The 20,062-nt window shown below is 49.5% G+C and overlaps 1 protein-coding gene across 6 annotated transcripts in view; it reads left to right on the top strand.

Annotated features, from left to right (window-relative positions):
• The first annotated feature begins 2,364 nt into the window (after nucleotides 1–2,364).
• Nucleotides 2,365–20,062, top strand: part of EVI5L (ecotropic viral integration site 5 like) — a 60,221-nt gene continuing 42,523 nt past the window's right edge. For 3 of the 6 annotated variants that reach the window (XM_064737862.1, XM_064737864.1, XM_064737861.1), the window contains exons 1-4: nucleotides 2,386–2,522; nucleotides 7,875–7,983; nucleotides 12,325–12,514; nucleotides 17,376–17,600. In XM_064737862.1, the coding sequence (XP_064593932.1) occupies nucleotides 7,883–7,983; nucleotides 12,325–12,514; nucleotides 17,376–17,600 (516 nt within the window). In that variant the 5' untranslated portion in view covers nucleotides 2,386–2,522; nucleotides 7,875–7,882. Of the gene's footprint in view, nucleotides 2,523–7,874; nucleotides 7,984–12,324; nucleotides 12,515–17,375; nucleotides 17,601–20,062 lie in introns of all 6 variants that reach the window. The other 3 variants (XM_064737866.1, XM_064737865.1, XM_064737863.1) reach the window with 3 other exon arrangements.

Raw genomic sequence — 20,062 nt, 5'->3', positions numbered from 1 at the left:
GCGGGAAACGTGAGGGGAAAAGTGTGGGGATAAACGGTAGGAAATGCGAGGGAAAAGGGAGAGAAAAGTGAGGGGGAAAAGGAGAGAAACGTGAGGGGAAAAGGGAAATATAAGGGGGAAAAGGGCAGGAAACGTGAGGGGAAAAGGGAGAGAAACGTGAGGGGTAAAAGGGTGGGAAATGAGAGGGAAAAGGGAGAGAAAAGTGAGGGGGAAGAGTTGGGAAATGTGAGGGGAAAAGGGTGGGAAATGTGAGGGGAAAAGATGAGGGGGATTAAAGGTGGGAAATGCGGGGGAAAAGGAGAGAAACATGAGGGGGAAAGGGAAATATAAGGGGGAAGGGCAGGAAAGGTGCAGGGAAACGTGAGGGAAAAGGGTGGGAAATGTGAGGGGAAAAAGGGCAGGAAATGTGAGGGGAAAAGGGGAGGGAAATGGTGAGGGGAAAATAGGCGGGAAACGTGAGGGGAAAAGGGTGGGAAATGTGAGGGGAAAAAGTTGGGAAATGTGAGGGGAAAAAGTTGGGAAATGTGAGGGGATAAAGGGTGGGAAATGTGAGGGGAAAAGGTGAGAAACGTGAGGGGGAAAAGGGTGGGAAATGAGAGGGAAAAGGGAGAGAAAAGTGAGGGGGAAGAATTGGGAAATGTGAGGGGAAAAGGTGAGAAACCTGAGGGGGGAAAGGGTGGGAAATGTGAGGGGAAAAAGTTGGGAAATGTGAGGGGAAAAGGGTGGGAAATGTGGGGGGAAAGGTGAGAAACATGAGGGGAATATGGCAAGAAACATGAGTGGGAAAGGGTGGGAAACGTGAGGGGGAAAGGGCGGGAAATATGATGGAAAATGGTAGGAAATATGAGGGGGAAAGGGTGGGAGACATGAGAGGAAAAAGGGCGGAAAACATGAGGGGAAATGAGCGAAAGCTGAGGGGAAAAGGGTGGGAAAGGTGAGGGGGAAAAGTTGGGAAATATGAAGGGGAAAAGGGCAGGAAATGTGAAGGGGAAAAAAGTGGGAAATGTGAGGGGAAAAAGTTGGGAAAAGTGAGGGGGAAACTGCAGGAATTTTCCAGTGCCAGGGAAGATTTTAAGCACCAACTCAGAGCTCATGTATGAGGATTTTGAGCCTTCTTCGGGAAAAAAAAAAGGGGGGGCTGGAGGAGCAAAAGGCTGATTTTGAGGGGTAATTTAACCAAAAAAATCCTAAATTTTGGATTTTTGGGAGTATTTTATCCCAAAAAATGAGGCACTAAGGCACCTTCCAGTCACCATCCTTGTGCTTGACCAGAAAATCCAGCACTCCAGGATGTGGTTTGCCAGGAATTTCCGGGAAAAAAGCAAAATAAAGAAGAATCAGGAGATGAAGGGAATGGAGTCTGGAAAAGAGAATCAGTTGGGAAGAGGTGGGATTGTCACATGTGGGATATAAAATAGAAGTTTTCCTGTTAAGAACAGGGAAAGGTGGTGAAATTCCTGATATTTGGAGAAATATTCCCATTCTGTGTGAACAGGGATCCCCAAATCCCATCCCTGGGCATTGCCAGATCCCTGAGGGAATGAGGGATCCCCTCACCCCATGACTGATCCCTGAGGGACTGAGGGATCCCCTCACCTCATCCCTGGACATTCCCATATCCAGATCTCCGAGGGAATGAGGGATCCCCTCACGCCAGATGGCTGAGGGAATGAGGGATGCCCTCACCGCCTTTCAGATCCTTGAGGGAAGGAGCGATCCTCGCTCCATCCCGGCTGACCCCTCACCGCTCTCCTCCATCCCTGGGGTCTCCAATGGCGCCGCTCCCCCTCCACACGCGGGTCCTCGACGCCCCATTGGAGCAGACGCCTGTCAATCATCTCCATCGACCAATAGGAGTCACGAATCTCCCTTGAAGGGCGGGACCAGCACTGAGCGGTGGAGGGCGGGACTCGGCCTCGTACCCGCGCTTCCATTGCCTGTCTCAGCAGCTTCTGCCCTGGAATTGACTGAGACTCCTGTCAATCACATCCAAGCTTTCAGGTGCAGCGGCAGGGTCTGTTGTCTTCTCCTGCCAGCCAGGTGCCAGTCAAAGGGAGACGCGACAGTTGATTGGCTGCTTTACCCATCAATCATCCGCACCTGAGCCTCGGTTCTCACACCGCTTCCCAGCGCTCCGCACCTGAGCCTTCCTTCCGTCGCCTCCACACCTCTTCCCACCGCTTCTCACGGGGGTGTGGGCTCCGAGCCCCTCCTTGTCTCCCATTGGATAAACACCTTGCCCATCAACACAAATGCCTAATACCATTGGGTAGAGGAGCGGCAGGCGGGGCTTGTCATTGCAGCTCTCTATTGCGATTGGCGAAGACTCTGCAGGTGGGCGGTCCCAGACGCGGAACTCGAGCGCTGATTGGACGCGGTGCTTGCCCGCTGTCAGTCAGTGCCGGCCGGGGCGGCGGCGGCGGCTCCGCGATGGCGGCGGGCGCGGGGCTCCCGGTGAGGGGGGAGCGGTGCGGAGCCCCCCCGGGAGGGCGGCCGGGGGTCGCCATGGCCACGGACCGCAGGTACGAGGGGCCGGAGGGGCCGTGCGGGAGCTGTCATTGAACAATGGAGGGTTCCCCCTCAGGGATGAGGGCGATGGGGGGGCGGGGCATCGCCCCCTGAGGGGAAAAATGGAGGCGCCCCCCCCAATGGGGTGAGGGGGTTCCCGCCTTTTTTGTGTGAGGGGGGGACAGCTCTGAGGGGGGTTTGGGGTCACCCCCTTTGTGAGGGGGTTTGGGGTGACAGCCCTGAGGGGGTTTGGGGTCATCTCCCTTTGTGGGGGGATTTGGGGTGACCCCAAATTTAGGGGGTTTTGGGGTCACCCCCCCTTTGTGAGGATTTGGATTTACTTCCCTTTTGGGGGGTGGTTGGGGGCACCTCATTTTTTAGGGGGGGTATTGGGGTTGCCCCCATTTTTGGGGGTTTGGAGTGGCCCCCATTTAAGGGGTTCTGGGGTCACCCCAATTTTGGGGGTTTGGGGTGACCCCCCTTTGAGGTAGTTTAGATTGACTCTGTGTTTAGGGAGTGTTTGGGGTCACCCCATTTTTTAGGGAGAAGTTGGGGTCACCCCCATTTGTGAGGGGGTTTGGGGTCACTCCCCTTTGTGAGGGGATTTTGAGGTCACCCCCATTTAAGGGGTTTGAGGTCCCCCCATTTTTGAGCTGTTTTGGGGTCACCCCCCTTTGTCAGGGTGTTTGGAGTCACCCCCATTTTAGGGGTTTTGAGGTTGCCCCTTTTTGTGAGGGGGTTTGGGGTCATCCCATTTTTGGGGGGGTCTGAGACCACCCCCATTTTTGGGGATATTTTGGCCTGACCCCCCCCTTTTTTTGGGGTCACCCCATTCTTGAGGGGTTTTTGAATGACCCCCCCCCTTTGTGAGGGGCTTTGGGGTCACCCCATTTTAGGGGATTTGGGGTCACCCTCCCTTTGTGAGGGGCTTTGGGCTCACCCCATTTTTGAGGGGGTTTGAGGGGCCACCCCCATTTTAGGAGGTTTGAGATCACCCCATTTTTGTGGGGTCAAGCCCATTTTAGGGGGTTTGGGGTCACTTTCATTTTTGGGGGGATTTGGGGTCACCCCATTTTAGGGGGTTTGGGCTCACCCCATTTTTGAGGGGTCACCCCCATTTTAGGGGGTTTGGGGTTTTTTTGCCTGACCCCCCTTTGTGGGGTTTTTAGGGTCCCCCCATTTTGGGGATTTGGGGTCACCCCCATTTTAGGGGATTTGGATTGATCCCCCTCTGTTGGGGGATTTGGGATCACCCCATTTTTGGGGGGGGTCTTGGTCTGACCCCCTCATTTTTGGGGGTTTTGGGTTTTTTGGGGGTTTTTATTTTTTTATTTTTTGGGTTCAAACTCCCCTTTATGGTTTTTTTTTAATTATTATTTTTTTTTGGGGGGGAGTTGGGTTTTTAGGGGTTTTTGGGGTTTCAATGGGGGATTTTGGGGCCAAAAAGTCCAATTTTGGAAATGAAATGTGGGATTTTGGCATGAAATGTGAAATTTTGGGGCTGCAATGGGAATTTCTGATGCTGGAATGTCAAATTTTGTTGCCAAAATGTGGGATTTTGGGCTGAAATGTCAATTTTTGGGGCAGAAATGTCACATTTTAAGGCTGCATTGTGGGATTTTGGTGCCAAAATGTCAATTTTTGGGCTGAAATATGGAATTTTAGGGCCAAAATGTGAATTTTTGGTGCTGATTTTGTATTTTTCATTCTTCAATGGGAATTTTTATGCTGAAATTTGAATTGCTGCTGCTGCAATGTGAATTTCTGCTGCTGCAATATGAATTTTTGATACCAAAATGTGAATTTTTGTAGCTAAAATGTGAATTTCTGACACCGAATGTGAATTTCCAGTGCCACATTTCTGTTCCTAAATGTGAATTTCTGCTGCCAAAATGGGAATTTGTGTTCCTAAATGTGAATTTCTACTGCTGAAATGTGAATTTTGATACCAAAATGTGAATTTCTGATGCCAAAATGTGAATTTCTGTTCCTAAATGTGAATTTCGGTACCAATTTTTCAGGCTGCAATGGGAATTTTTGATGCCAAAATGTGAATTTTTGCTTCTGAAATGTGAATTTGTGATGCCACAATGGGAATTTCTGATGCCAAAATGGGAATTTCTGTTCCTAAATGTGAATTTCTGCTGCTGAAATGTGAATTTTGATGCCAAAATATGAATTTTGATACCTAAATGTGAATTTTGACACCTAAATGTGAATTTCCAGTGCCACATTTCTGTTCCTAAATGTGAATTTTGCTGCTAAAATGTGAATTTCTGATACCTAAATGTGAATTTCTGTTTCTAAATGTGAATCTTTGATACCTAAATGTGAATTTTGATACCAAAAAGTGAATTTCTACTGCTGAAATGTGAATTTCTGCTGCCAAAATGTGAATTTTGATACCAAAATGTGAAGTTTTGTACCTAAAATGTGAATTTTGATGCCAAAATGTGAATTTCTGTTCCAGAATTTGAATTTCTGCTGCCAAAATGTGAATTTCTGCTGCCAAAATGTGAATTTCTGCTGCCAAAATGTGAATTTCTGTAGCTAAATGTGAATTTTGATGCCAAAAAGTGAATTTCTGTTCCTAAATGTGAATTTCTGCTGCCAAAATGTGAATTTGTGTTCCTAAATGTGAATTTTGATGCCAAAATGGGAATTTCTGGTACCTAAATGTGAATTTCTGTTTCTAAATGTGAATCTTTGATACCTAAATGTGAATTTCTGATGCCAAAATGTGAATTTTGATGCCAAAATGTGAATTTCTGATACCGAATGTGAATTTCCAGTGCCACATTTCTGTTCCTAAATGTGAACTTTTGATGCCAAAATGCGAATTTGTGTTCCTAAATGTGAATTTTGATGCCAAAATGTGAATTTTGACACCTAAATGTGAATTTCCAGTGCCACATTTCTGTTCCTAAATGTGAATTTCTGATACCAAAATGTGAATTTGTGATGCTGCAATGTGAATTTCTGATGCCAAAATGTGAATTTCTGTTCCTAAATGTGAATTTTGGTACCAATTTTTCAGGCTGTAATGGGAATTTGTGATGCCAAAATTTGAATTTTTGCTTCTGAAATGTGAATTTCTGATACTAAAATGTGAATTTTGATGCCAAAATGTGAATTTGTGTTGCTAAATGTGAATTTCTGATCCAAAATGTGAATTTTCAGGGCCTCAATGTGAATTTCGGTACCAATTTTTAAGGCTGCAATGTGAATTTTGATGCCAAAATTTGAATTTTTGCTTCCGAGATGTGAATTTGTGATACCGAAATGTGAATTTTGATACCAAAAAGTGAATTTCTACTGCTGAAATGTGAATTTCTGCTGCCAAAATGTGAATTTCTGTTCCTAAATGTGAATTTCTGATACCAAAATGTGAATTTCTGTTCCTAAATGTGAATTTTTGGACCTAAAATGTGAATTTTGATGCCAAAATGGGAATTTCTGTTCCTAAATGTGAATTTCTGGTACCTAAATGTGAATTTTTGTAGCTAAAATGTGAATTTTGATACCAAAAAATGAATTTCTGTTCCTAAATATGAATTTCTGATGCCAAAATGTGAATTTCTGTTTCTAAATGTGAATTTCTGCTGCTGCAATATGAATTTTTGATACCAAAATGTGAATTTTTGTAGCTAAAATGTGAATTTCTGACACCGAATGTGAATTTCCAGTGCCACATTTCTGTTCCTAAATGTGAATTTTGATGCCAAAATGTGAATTTTGATACCAAAAAGTGAATTTCTGATGCCAAAATTTGAATTTCTGTTCCTAAATGTGAATTTTGGTACCAATTTTTCAGGCTGCAATGGGAATTTTTGATGCCAAAATTTGAATTTTTGCTTCTGAAATGTGAATTTCTGATACTAAAATGTGAATTTTGATGCCAAAATGTGAATTTCTGTTTCTAAATGTGAATCTTTGATACCTAAATGTGAATTTCTGTTCCAGAATGTGAATTTTGATACCTAAATGGGAATTTCTGGTACCGAATGTGAATTTCCAGTGCCACAATGTGAATTTTGATACCAAAATGTGAATTTCTCTTGCTGAAATGTGAATTTCTGTTCCTAAATGTGAATTTCTGTTCCTAAATGTGAATTTCTGATGCCAAAATGTGAATTTTGATGCCAAAATGTGAATTTTGATCCCAAAATGTGAATTTCTGTTCCTAAATGTGAATTTCGGTACCAATTTTTCAGGCTGCAATGGGAGTTTTTGATGCCAAAATTTGAATTTTTGCTTCCGAGATGTGAATTTGTGATGCTGCAATGGGAATTTTGATCCCAAAATGTGAATTTCTGATACCGAATGTGAATTTTGATCCCAAAATGTGAATTTCTGTTCCAGAATGTGAATTTTGATACCTAAATGGGAATTTCTGGTACCGAATGTGAATTTCCAGTGCCAAAATGGGAATTTTGATACCAAAAAGTGAATTTCTACTGCTGAAATGGGAATTTCTGTTTCTAAATGTGAATTTTTGCTTCTGAAATGTGAATTTCTGATACCAAAATGTGAATTTTTGCTGCTGAAATGTGAATTTTGATGCCAAAATGTGAATTTGTGTTCCTAAATGTGAATTTCTGATGCGAAAATGTGAATTTCTGTTTCTAAATGTGAATTTCTGATACCAAATGTGAATTTTGATCCCAAAATGTGAATTTCTGATACCGAATGTGAATTTCCAGTGCCACATTTCTGTTCCTAAATGTGAATTTCTGCTGCCAAAATGGGAATTTGTGTTCCTAAATGTGAATTTCTGATACTGCAATGTGAATTTCTGTTCCTTAGTGTAAGTTTTTGATGCCAAAATGTGAATTTTTGCTTCTGAAATGTGAATTTGTGATGCTGCAATGGGAATTTCTGATGCCAAAATGGGAATTTCTGTTGCTAAATGTGAATTCCCAGTGCCACAATGGGAATTTCTGTTCCTAAATGTGAATTTCTGCTGCCAAAATGTGAAGTTTTGTAGCTAAAATGTGAATTTCTGATGCCAAAATGTGAATTTCTGTTCCTTAATGTGAATTTTGGTACCAATTTTTCAGGCTGCAATGGGAATTTTTGATGCCAAAATTTGAATTTTTGCTTCCGAGATGTGAATTTGTGATACCAAATGTGAATTTCTAGTGCCACATTTCTGTTCCTAAATGTGAATTTTTGATGCCAAAATGTGAATTTTGATCCCAAAATGTGAATTTCTGATGCCAAAATGTGAATTTTTGTACCTAAAATGTGAATTCCTGTTTCTAGATGTGAATTTGTGATACTGCAATGTGAATTTCTGCTACCAAAATGTGAATTTTTGCTCCTAAATGTGAATTTTGCTCCCGAAATGTGAATTTGTGCCCCAGGTAGGGCCATGGATTGCCCCGAGGTTCCCGCGGGCGCCCCCCGGGCGGGGCCGGAGCCGCTGAGCCCGGACGAGAGGGAGCTGCTGGCCAAGCTGGAGGAGCAGAACCGGTGAGAATGAATGGAGTTATTGGGGAAAATGGGATATCTGGGGATGCTGCAGCTGCTGGCCAAGCTGGAGGAGCAGAACCGGTGAGAAATCCATGGATTTATTCATTTATATTGGGGAAAATGGGATATCTGGGGATGCTGCAGCTGCTGGCCAAGCTGGAGGAGCAGAACCGGTGAGAAATAAATGGATTTATTGGGGAAAATGGGATATCTGGGGATGCTGCAGCTGCTGGCCAAGCTGGAGGAGCAGAACCGGTGAGAATAAACTGAATTTATTCATTTATATTGGGGAAAATGGGATATCTGGGGATGCTGCAGCTGCTGGCCAAGCTGGAGGAGCAGAACCGGTGAGAATAAACTGAATTTAGTGATTTCTGTTCTTTATTGGGGCTGAAAATGGGATTGGAACCCATCTCAGGTGGGGCTGGGGAAATATCTCAATATTTGGGGTCATTTTGAGCGGAAATATCTCCATTTTTTGAGGAATTTTGGGGTTATTATTTCCATTTTTGGGGAGAATATTTCCATTTTTGGCGATGCTGCAGCTGCTGGCCAAGCTGGAGGAGCAGAACCGGTGAGGGATGAACGGATTTTATTGGTTTCTGTTCTTTATTGGGGGAAATGGGACTGGAACCCATCTCAGCTGGGGGAATATCTCAATATTTGGGGTCATTTGGGGAAAAATATCTCCATTTTTGGAGTCGTTTTTGGGGAAAATATTTCCATTTTTAGGCTCATTTTTGGGGATAATATCTCCATTTTTGGGGTCATTTTTGGGAAAATATCTCCATTTTTGGGGTCATTTTTGGGGATAATATCTCCATTTTTGGGGGTGTTTTGGGGAAAATATCTCCATTTTTAGGCTCATTTTTGGGGATAATATCTCCATTTTTGGGGTTATTTTTGGGAAAATATCTCCATTTTTGGGGTCATTTTTTGGGAAAATATCTCCATTTTTGGGGTCATTTTTGGGGAAAATATCTCCATTTTTAGGGTCATTTTTGGGGAAAATATCTCCATTTTTAGGCTCATTTTTGGGGAAAATATCTCCATTTTTGCGGTCGCTTTTGGGAAAATATCTCCATTTTTAGGCTCATTTTGGGGGATAATATCTCCATTTTTGGGGTCATTTTGGGGAAAATATTTCCATTTTTGGGGGAAAATATTTCCATTTTTAGGCTCCTTTTTGGGGAAAATATCTCCATTTTTGGGGATAATATTTCCATTTTTAGGCTCATTTTTGGGGAAAATATCTCCATTTTTGGGGTCATTTTGGGGAAAATGTCTCATTTTTGGGGAAAATATCTCCATTTTTGGTTCACTCCCACCTCCTTTGGGCACATTTTGGGTCACTTTGGGGTCACTTTTGGGTCAGTTTTGGTTCCATTTTGGGTCCCTCTCTCCAGGTCAGTTTTGTGTCACTGCCACCTGCTCTGTGCCCATTTTGTGCCAAATTTGTGCCCAATTTGTGCCCATTTTGGGTCAGTTTTGGGTCACTCTCTCCAGGTCAGGTTTGGGTCACTCCCACCTCCTTTGGGCACATTTTGGGTCATTTTTGGGTCAGTTTTTGGTCTCTCTCTCCAGGTCAGTTTTGTGTCACTGCCACCTCCTCTGTGCCCATTTTGTGCCCATTTTGGGTGGGTTTTGGGCCCACTCTCTCCAGGTTAGGTTTGGGTCATTTGGGCACATTTGGGTCACTTCTGGTCCTTTTTGGATCCGTTTTGGGTCAGTTCTGGGTCCCTCTCTCCAGGTCAGTTTGTGTCACTGCCACCTCCTCTGTGCCATTTTGTGCCCATTTGTGCCATTTTGGGTGTTCTGCCGATTTCTCCTCCCGGCTGCTGAGGCGATCAAGTGGATGCATCAGGGATGGCTCTGGGCGCAACAGCGGCTCCAGCTCCTTGTGTCACTGCCACCTTCTTTGTGCCCATTTTGTGCCCATTTTGTGCCCAGTTTGGGTGGGTTTTGGGCCACTCTCTCCAGGTTAAGTTTGGGTCACTCCCATCTCCTTTGGGCACATTTTGGGTCAGTTTTTGGTCAGTTCTGGGTCAGTTTTGGGTCAGTTTTGGGTCTCTCTCTCCAGGTCAGTTTGGTGTCACTCCCATCTGCTCTGTGCCCAATTTGTGCCAAATTTGTGCCCATTTTGGGTGGGTTTTGGGTCACTCTCTCCAGGTTAGGTTTGGGTCATTTGGGCACATTTTGGGTCACTTCTGGGTCATTTTTGGATCAGTTTTGGGTCAGTTTTTGGTCTCTCTCTCCAGGTCAGTTTTGTGTCACTGCACCCTTCCTTTGTGCCCATTTTGTGCCCATTTTGGGTGAATTTTGGGCCATTTTGTCCCTCCCCAGGCTGCTGGAGGCCGACTCCAAGTCGATGCGCTCGGTGAACGGCTCCCGGCGCAACAGCGGCTCCAGCTCCTTGTGCCCATTTTGTGCCAAATTTGTGCCCATTTTGTGCCCAGTTTGGGTGGGTTTTGGGTCACTCTCTCCAGGTTAGATTTGGGTCACTCCCACCTGTTTTGGGCACATTTTGGGTCACTTCTGGGTCATTTTTGGATCAGTTTTGGTTCCATTTTGGGTCCCTCTCTCCAGGTCAGTTTTGTGTCACTGCCATCTCCTCTGTGCCCATTTTGTGCCCAGTTTGGGTGAATTTTGGGCCATTTTGTCCCTCCCCAGGCTGCTGGAGGCCGACTCCAAGTCGATGCGCTCGGTGAACGGCTCTGGGCACAACAGCGGCTCCAGCTCCTTGTGTCACTGCCACCTGCTCTGTGCTCATTTTGTGCCACTGCCACCTGCTCTGTGCCCATTTTGTGTCACTGCCACCTGCTCTGTGCCCATTTTGTGCCCATTTTGTGCCCATTTTGGGTGGGTTTTGGGTCTCTCTCTCCAGGTTAGCTTTGGGTCCCTCCCACCTCCTCTGGGAACATTTTGGGTCAGTTTTGGGTCAGTTCTGAGTCAGTTTTGGGTCAGTTTTTGGTCTCTCTCTCCAGGTCAGTTTTGTGTCACTGCCACCTCCTCTGTGCCCATTTTGTGCCCATTTTGTGCCCATTTTGGGTGGGTTTTGGGTCTCTCTCTCCAGGTTAGGTTTGGGTCCCTCCCACCTCCTCTGGGAACATTTTGGGTCAGTTTTGGGTCAGTTCTGGATCAGTTTTGGTTCCATTATGGGTCCTTCTCTCCAGGTCAGTTTTGTGCCACTGCCACCTGCTCTGTGCCCATTTTGTGCCCATTTTGGGTGGGTTTTTGGCCAGTTTGGGTGATTTGTGCCCGGTTTCTCCCTCCCCAGGCTGCTGGAGGCCGACTCCAAGTCGATGCGCTCGGTGAACGGCTCCCGGCGCAACAGCGGCTCCAGCTCCTTGTGTCACTGCCACCTGCTCTGTGCCCATTTTGTGCCCATTTTGGGTGGGTTTTGGGTCACTCCAGGTTAGGTTTGAGTCACTCCCACCTCCTCTGGGAACATTTTGGGTCAGTTTTGGGTCAGTTCTGAGTCAGTTTTGGGTCAGTTTTGGGTCTCTCTCTCCAGGTCAGTTTTGTGTCACTGCCACCTCCTCTGTGCCCATTTTGTGCCCAATTTGTGCCCAGTTTGGGTGGGTTTTGGGCCACTCTCTCCAGGTTAAGTTTGGGTCACTCCCATCTCCTTTGGGCACATTTTGGGTCAGTTGTGAGTCAGTTTTGGGTCAGTTTTTGGTCCCTCTCTCCAGGTCAGTTTTGTGTCACTGCTGCCTCCTCTGTGCCCATTTTGTGTCACTGCCCCTGCTCTGTGCCCATTTTGTGCCCGTTCTGTGCCCATTTTGTGCCCAGTTTGGGTGAGTTTAGGGCCATTTTGTCCCTCCCCAGGCTGCTGGAGGCTGACTCCAAGTCGATGCGCTCGGTGAACGGCTCTGGGCACAACAGCGGCTCCAGCTCCTTGTGTCACTGCCACCTGCTCTGTGCCCATTTTGTGCCATTTTGTGCCAATTTGTGCCCATTTTGTGCCCATTTTGGGTGGGTTTTGGGTCTCTCTCTCCAGGTTAGGTTTGGGTCATTTGGGCACATTTTGGGTCACTTCTGGGTCATTTTTGGATCAGTTTTGGGTCAGTTTTGGGTCCCTCTCTCCAGGTCAGTTTTGTGTCACTGCCGCCTCCTCTGTGCCCATTTTGTGCCCATTTTGGGTGGGTTTTGGGTCACTCTCTCCAGGTTAGGTTTGGGTCATTTGGGCACATTTTGGGTCACTTCTGGGTCATTTTTGGATCAGTTCTGGGTCAGTTTTTGGTCTCTCTCTCCAGGTCAGTTTTGTGTCACTGCCACCTGCTCTGTGCCCATTTTGTGCCCGTTCTGTGCCCATTTTGTGCCCATTTTGTCCCTCCCCAGGCTGCTGGAGGCCGACTCCAAGTCGATGCGCTCGGTGAACGGCTCCCGGCGCAACAGCGGCTCCTCGCTGGTCTCCAGCTCGTCGGCCTCGTCCAACCTGAGCCACCTGGAGGAGGACACCTGGATCCTCTGGGGCCGCATCGTCAACGAGTGGGACGAGTGGAGGAAGAAGAAGGAGAAGCTGCTCAAGGTGGGCCTTGGGCTGGAATGGTCCAAGTTTTGGGGTTTGGGGTGGGTTTGTCCAGTGGGAGGAGTTTTGGGGTGGAATTGTCCAATTTGTTGGGTTTTGAGGTGAGTTTGTCCAAATCCTTGGGGTTTGGGGTGGAATTGTCCAATTCCTTGGGTTTGGGGTGGGTTTGTCCAGTGGGAGGAGTTTTGGGGTGGAATTGTCCAATTTGTTGGGTTTTGAGGTGAGTTTGTCCAATTCCTTGGGTTTGGGGTGGAATTGTCCAATGGGAGGAGTATTGGGGTGGAATTGTCCAATTTGTTGGGTTTTGAGGTGGAATTGTCCAATTTGTTGGGTTTTGGGCTGGGTTTGTCCAGTGGGAGGAGTTTTGGGATGGAATTCTCCAATTTGATGAGTTTTGAGGTGAGTTTGTCCAATTCCTTGGGTTTGGGGTGGGTTTGTCCAATTCCTTGGGGTTTGGGGTGGGTTTGTCCAATTTGTTGGGTTTTAAAGTGGAATTCTCCAATTTGTTGGGTTTTGAGGTGAGTTTGTCCAAATCCTTGGGGTTTGGGGTGGAATTGTCCAATTCCTTGGGTTTTGGGTGGGTTTCTCCAATGGGAGGAGCTTTGGGATGGATTTTTGTCCAATTCCTTGGGTTTGTGGTGGGTTTGTCCAATTTCTTGGGGTTTGGATGGGTTTCTCCAATGGGATGAGCTTTGGGATGGATTTTTGTCCAAATCCTTGGGGTTTGGGGTGGGTTTGTCCAATTTGTTGGGTTTTAAAGTGGAATTCTCCAATTTGTTGGGTTTTGAGGTGAGTTTGTCCAATTCCTTGGCTTTGGGGTGGGTTTGTCCAGTTTGTTGTGTTTTGGGGTGGAATTGTCCAATTTGTTGGGTTTGGGGTGGGTTTGTCCAATTTGTTGGATTTTAAAGTGGAATTCTCCAATTTGTTGGGTTTGGGGTGGAATTGTCCAATTCCTTGGGTTTTGGGATGGGTTTCTCCAATGGGATGAGCTTTGGGATGGATTTTTGTCCAATTCCTTGGGTTTGAGGTGGGTTTGTCCAATTTGTTGGGTTTTAAAGTGGAATTCTCCAATTTGTTGGGTTTTGAGGTGAGTTTGTCCAAATCCTTGGGGTTTGGGGTGGAATTGTCCAATTTGTTGGGTTTTGGGGTGGGTTTGTCCAATTCCTTGGGTTTTGGGGTGGAATTGTCCAATTCCTTGGGGTTTGGGGTGGAATTGTCCAATTCCTTGGGGTTTGGGTAGGTTTCTCCAATGGGATGGATTTTTGTCCAATTCCTTGGGTTTGGGGTGGGTTTCTCCAATGGGAGGAGTTTTGGGATGGATTTTTGTCCAATTCCTTGGGTTTAGGATTGGTTTGGCCAATTCCTTGGGGTTTGTGAGGGGTTTCTCCAATGGGATGAGCTTTGGGATTAATTTGTCCCAAAAGGTCATTTTTTGGGATGGAATTGTCCAATGGGATGAGTTTTGGGGTTGGTTTGTCCAGTTTGTTGGGTGTTGGGGTGGATTTGTCTCATAGGATGAATTTTGAGGTTAAATTGTCCAATTTGTTGGGTCTTGGGGTGGGTTTGTCCAGTTCCTTGGGTTTTGGATGGGTTTGTTGAGTGGGAGGAGTTTTGGGATGGATTTGTCCAATGTTTTGGGTTTTGGGGTGGATTTGTCCAATGGGAGGAGTTTTGGGTGGGTTTCTCCAATGGGATGAGTTTTGAGGTTGATTTTTGTTCAATTTGTTGGGTTTTGGGGTGAAATTGTCCCATTTGTACTGTTTTGGGATGGATTTGTCCAGTTTGTTGTGTTTTGGGATGGATTTCTCCAATGGGATGAGTTTTGGGATGGATTTCTCCAATTTGTTCCATTTTGGGGTGGGTTTGTCCAGTTTGTTCCATTTTGGGGGGGTTTCTCCAGCAGGAGGACACGGCTTGGGTCCTGCTTTGACCACCCCATGTTCTGACCATGTTTGGGGTCACCCTGACCCCGCTGTCCCATTGTCCCCAATGTCCCATTGTCCCCGCTGTCCCCATTGTCCCACTGTCCCATTGTCCCCATTGTCCCACTGTCCCACTGTCCCATTGTCCCCACTGTCCCCATTGTCCCCACTGTCCCACTGTCCCATTGTCCCACTGTCCCATTGTCCCCACTGTCCCCATTGTCCCCATTGTCCCCATTGTCCCCACTGTCCCCTGTGTCCCCTGGGTCCCCATTGTCCCCTGTGTTCCCAGTGTCCCCACTGTCCCCATTGTCCCCATTGTCCCCACTGTCCCCATTGTCCCCACTGTCCCCATTGTCCCATTGTCCCATTGTCCCCACTGTCCCACTGTCCCATTGTCCCACTGTCCCATTGTCCCATTGTCCCATTGTCCCCACTGTCCCATTGTCCCATTGTCCCCATTGTCCCCACTGTCCCCATTGTCCCCACTGTCCCATTGTCCCCATTGTCCCATTGTCCCATTGTCCCACTGTCCCCACTGTCCCATTGTCCCACTGTCCCCACTGTCCCATTGTCCCCATTGTCCCCATTGTCCCATTGTCCCACTGTCCCATTGTCCCACTGTCCCCACTGTCCCATTGTCCCACTGTCCCCATTGTCCCCAATGTCCCATTGTCCCCATTGTCCCATTGTCCCACTGTCCCCACTGTCCCCATTGTCCCCACTGTCCCCATTGTCCCCATTGTCCCCATTGTCCCCATTGTCCCATTGTCCCACTGTCCCCACTGTCCCCATTGTCCCCACTGTCCCATTGTCCCCACTGTCCCCATTGTCCCCATTGTCCCACTGTCCCCATTGTCCCCATTGTCCCATTGTCCCCATTGTCCCCATTGTCCCCATTGTCCCATTGTCCCCATTGTCCCCACTGTCCCATTGTCCCCATTGTCCCCATTGTCCCCACTGTCCCCACTGTCCCCACTGTCCCATTGTCCCCATTGTCCCCATTGTCCCCATTGTCCCCACTGTCCCCATTGTCCCCACTGTCCCCACTGTCCCCAGGAGCTGATCCAGAATGGGACCTTGCACCATTTCCGCGCCATCGTGTGGAGCAGCAGATTTGGGGACAGTGGCTTTGGGGACAATGAGATTGGGATCATGTTTGGGGTCAATGGACGGACTTTGGGGTCCCATTTAGGATCACAATTAGGATTTTGGGGTGACATTTAGGATCTCTCTTGCCAAGAGCTGATCTGAAGGGGATCCCACACCGTTTCCGTGCCATTGTGTAGAGCAGCAGGTTTGGGGACAATGGCTTTGAGATGATGTTTGGGGTCAATGGGATCAGTTTGGGGTCACATTTAGGGTTTGGGGTCACATTTAGGATCACATTTAGGGTTTGATATCACATTTAGGATTTCCCTGTCCCCAGGAGCTGATCCGGAAGGGGATCCCGCCCCATTTCTGCTCCATCATGTAGAGCAGCAGGTTTGGGGACAATGGCTTTGAGATGATGTTTGGGGTCAATGGGATCAGTTTGGGGTCACATTTAGGGTTTGGGGTCACATTTAGGGTTTGGGGTCACATGTAGGATCACATTTAGGGTTTGATATCACATTTAGGATTTCCCTGTTCCATGTAGGAGCTGATCCGGAAGGGGATCCCGCCCCATTTCTGCTCCATCGTGTGGAGCAGCAGATTTGGGGACAATGGCTTTGGGGACAATGAGATTGGGATCATGTTTGGGGTCAATGGGGTGACTTTGGAGTCACAATTAGGATCAGATTTAGGGTTTGGGGTCACATTTGGGGTTTTGTGTCCCATGTAGGAGCTGATCCAGAAGGGGATCCCGCACCACTTCCGCGCCATCGTGTGGCAGCTGCTGTGCCCTGAGCACAGATCTGGGGTCAATGGGGTGAATTTGGGGTCACATTTAGGATCACATTTAGGGTTTCTCTCCCCCAGGAGCTGATCCGGAAGGGGATCCCGCACCACTTCCGCGCCATCGTGTGGCAGCTGCTGTGCCCTGAGCACAGATCTGGGGTCACATTTGGGGTTTAGGATCACATTTAGGGTTTGATATCACATTTAGGATCACATTTAGGATCTCTCTTCCCAAGGAGCTGATCCGAATGGGGATCCTGCACCACTTCTGGGCCATCGTGTGGCAGCTGCTGTGCCCCGAGCAGCAGATTTGGGGTCAATGGGATGACTTTGGGGTCACATTTAGGGTCACATTTGGGGTTTAAGGTCACATTTAGGATTTCCCTGTCCCATGTAGGAGCTGATCCAGAAGGGGATCCCGCACCACTTCCGCGCCATCGTGTGGCAGCTGCTGTGCCCCGAGCACAGATCTGGGGTCAATGGGGTGACTTTGGGGTCACATTTAGGATCACATTTAGGGTTTGGGGTCACATTTAAGTTCACATTTGGGGTTTTGTGTCCCATGTAGGAGCTGATCCGGAAGGGGATCCCGCACCATTTCTGTGTCATCGTGTGGCAGCTGCTGTGCCCTGAGCAGCAGATTTGGGGTCAATGGAGTGACTTTGGGGTCACATTTAGGTTTTTGGGGTCACATTTAGGTTTTTGGGGTCACATTTAGGGTTTCTCCCCCCAGGAGCTGATCCGGAAGGGGATCCCGCACCACTTCCGCTCCATCGTGTGGCAGCTGCTGTGCCCTGAGCACAGATCTGGGGTCAATGGGGTGAATTTGGGGTCACATTTAGGATCAGATTTAGGTTTTTGGGGTCACATTTAGGGTTTCTCTCCCCCAGGAGCTGATCCGGAAGGGGATCCCGCACCATTTCCGCGCCATCGTGTGGCAGCTGCTGTGCCCCGAGCACAGATCTGGGGTCACATTTAGGGTTTGATATCACATTTAGGGTCACATTTAGGGTTTGATATCACATTTAGGGTCACATTTAGGGTTTCTCTCTCCCCAGGAGCTGATCCGGAAGGGGATCCCGCACCATTTCCGCGCCATCGTGTGGCAGCTGCTGTGCAGCGCGGCCGAGCTGCCGCTCAAGGCTCAGTACTCGGAGCTGCTGCGCATGAGCTCCCCCTGCGAGCGCCTGATCCGGCGCGACATCGCCCGCACCTACCCCGAGCACGAGTTCTTCCGCGGCCAGGACAGCCTGGGCCAGGAGGTGCTCTTCAACGTCATGAAGGTGACACTGGGGACACTGCCAGGGCTTGGGGACACCTGGGGACCCCTGGAGACATTGCTGGGGTGGGACAGGGCCAGGACAGCCTGGGCCAGGAGGTGCTCTTCAACGTCATGAAGGTGACACTGGGGACATGGGGACATGGGGACACCTGGGGACACTGCCAGGGGTGGGACAGGGCCAGGACAGCCTGGGCCAGGAGGTGCTCTTCAACGTCATGAAGGTGACACTGGGGACACTGCCAGGGCTTGGGGACACCTGGGGACACTGCCAGGGCTTGGGGACATGGGGACATGAACCTGGGATGGGACAGGGCCAGGACAGCCTGGGCCAGGAGGTGCTCTTCAACGTCATGAAGGTGACACTGGGGACATGGGGACATGGGGACATGGGGACACCTGGGGACATGAACCTGGGGTGGGACAGGGCCAGGACAGCCTGGGCCAGGAGGTGCTCTTCAACGTCATGAAGGTGACACTGGGGACACCTGGGGACATGGGGACACCTGGGGACATGGGGACACCTGGGGACATTGCTGGGGTGGGACAGGGCCAGGACAGCCTGGGCCAGGAGGTGCTCTTCAACGTCATGAAGGTGACACTGGGGACATGGGGACATGGGGACACCTGGGGACATGGGGACATGGATCTGGGGTGGCACTGGGATAGGGACAGCCTGGGCCAGGAGGTGCTCTTCAACGTCATGAAGGTGACACTGGGGACACTGCCAGGGCTTGGGGACATGGGGACATGAACCTGGGGTGGGACAGGGCCAGGACAGCCTGGGCCAGGAGGTGCTCTTCAACGTCATGAAGGTGACACTGGGGACATGGGGACACCTGGGGACATGGGGACACTGCCAGGGGTGGGACAGGGCCAGGAGGTGCTCTTCAACGTCATGAAGGTGACACGGCCTTGGGGACACCTGGGGACATGGGGACACCTGGGGACATGGGGACATGAACCTGGGGTGGGACAGGGCCAGGACAGCCTGGGCCAGGAGGGGCTCTTCAACGTCATGAAGGTGACACTGGGGACACCTGGGGACACCTGGGGACACCTGGGGACATGGGGACACCTGGGGACATGGATCTGGGATGGGACAGGGCCAGGAGGGGCTCTTCAACATCATGAAGATGACATGGCGTTGGGGACACCTGGGGACCCTGCAAGGGCTTGGGGACACCTGGGGACATGGATCTGGGAAAAGACAGGAACAGGACAGCCTGGGCCAGGAGGGGCTCTTCAACGTCATGAAGGTGACACTGGGGACATGGGGACATGGGGACACTGCTGGGGTGGGACAGGGCCAGGAGCGGCTCTTCAACATCATGAAGGTGACACTGGGGACGTGGGGACATGGGGACACCTGGGGACACTGCTGGGGTGGGACAGGGCCAGGGATCTCAGGTGGGCCAGGAGATGCTCTTCAACGTCATGAAGGTGACACTGGGGACATGGGGACACCTGGGGACACTGCCAGGGGTGGGACAGGGCCAGGAGGGGCTCTTCAACATCATGAAGGTGACACTGGGGACATGGGGACATCTGGGGACATGGATCTGGGGTGGGACAGGGCCAGGAGGTGCTCTTCAACGTCATGAAGGTGACATGGCCTTGGGGACACCTGGGGACATGGGGACACTGCCAGGGGTGGCACTGGGACAGGGACAGCCTGGGCCAGGAGGTGCTCTTCAACGTCATGAAGGTGACACGGCCTTGGGGACACCTGGGGACATTGCTGGGGTGGGACAGGACCAGGAGGTGCTCTTTAATGTCATGAAGGTGGCATGGCCTTGGGGACACTGCCAGGGCTTGGGGACATCTGGGGACACCTGGGGACATGGGTCTGGGGTGGGACATGGCCACGAGGTGCTCTTCAACGTCATGAAGGTGACACGGCCTTGGGGACACCTGGGGACATTGCTGGGGTGGGACATGGCCAGGACAGGGCCAGGAGGTGCTCTTCAACGTCATGAAGGTGACACTGGGGACATGGGGACACCTGGGGACACTGCTGGGGTGGCCCTGGCACAGGGCCGGGGCCAGGAGGGGCTCTTTAACATCATGAAGGTGACACTGGGGACATGGGGACATGAGGACATGGGGACACCTGGGGACATGGGGACATTGCCAGGGGTGGGACAGGGCCAGGAGGGGCTCTTCAACGTCATGAAGGTGACACGGCCTTAGGGACACCTGGGGACATGGGACACATGGGGATGGGCTGGGCGGGACGGGGCCAGGAGGGGCTCTTCAACGTCATGAAGGTGACACTGGGGGAACTGGGGACACTGGGGACATGGGGACATGGGGACATTGCCAGGGGTGGGACAGGGCCAGGAGGGGCTCTTCAACGTCATGAAGGTGACACAGCCTTGGGGACACCTGGGGACATGTGCTGGGGTGGGACTGGCCAGGAGGGGCTCTTCAACCATGAAGATGGACGTGGCACTTGGGGAACTT

Source organism: Zonotrichia leucophrys, unplaced genomic scaffold, assembly GCF_028769735.1.
Source record: "Zonotrichia leucophrys gambelii isolate GWCS_2022_RI unplaced genomic scaffold, RI_Zleu_2.0 Scaffold_118_139670, whole genome shotgun sequence".
Lineage (NCBI taxonomy): Eukaryota > Metazoa > Chordata > Aves > Passeriformes > Passerellidae > Zonotrichia > Zonotrichia leucophrys.
The sequence above is the reverse complement of the archived record's forward strand: the minus strand, read 5'-3'. Positions and strand labels throughout refer to the sequence as shown.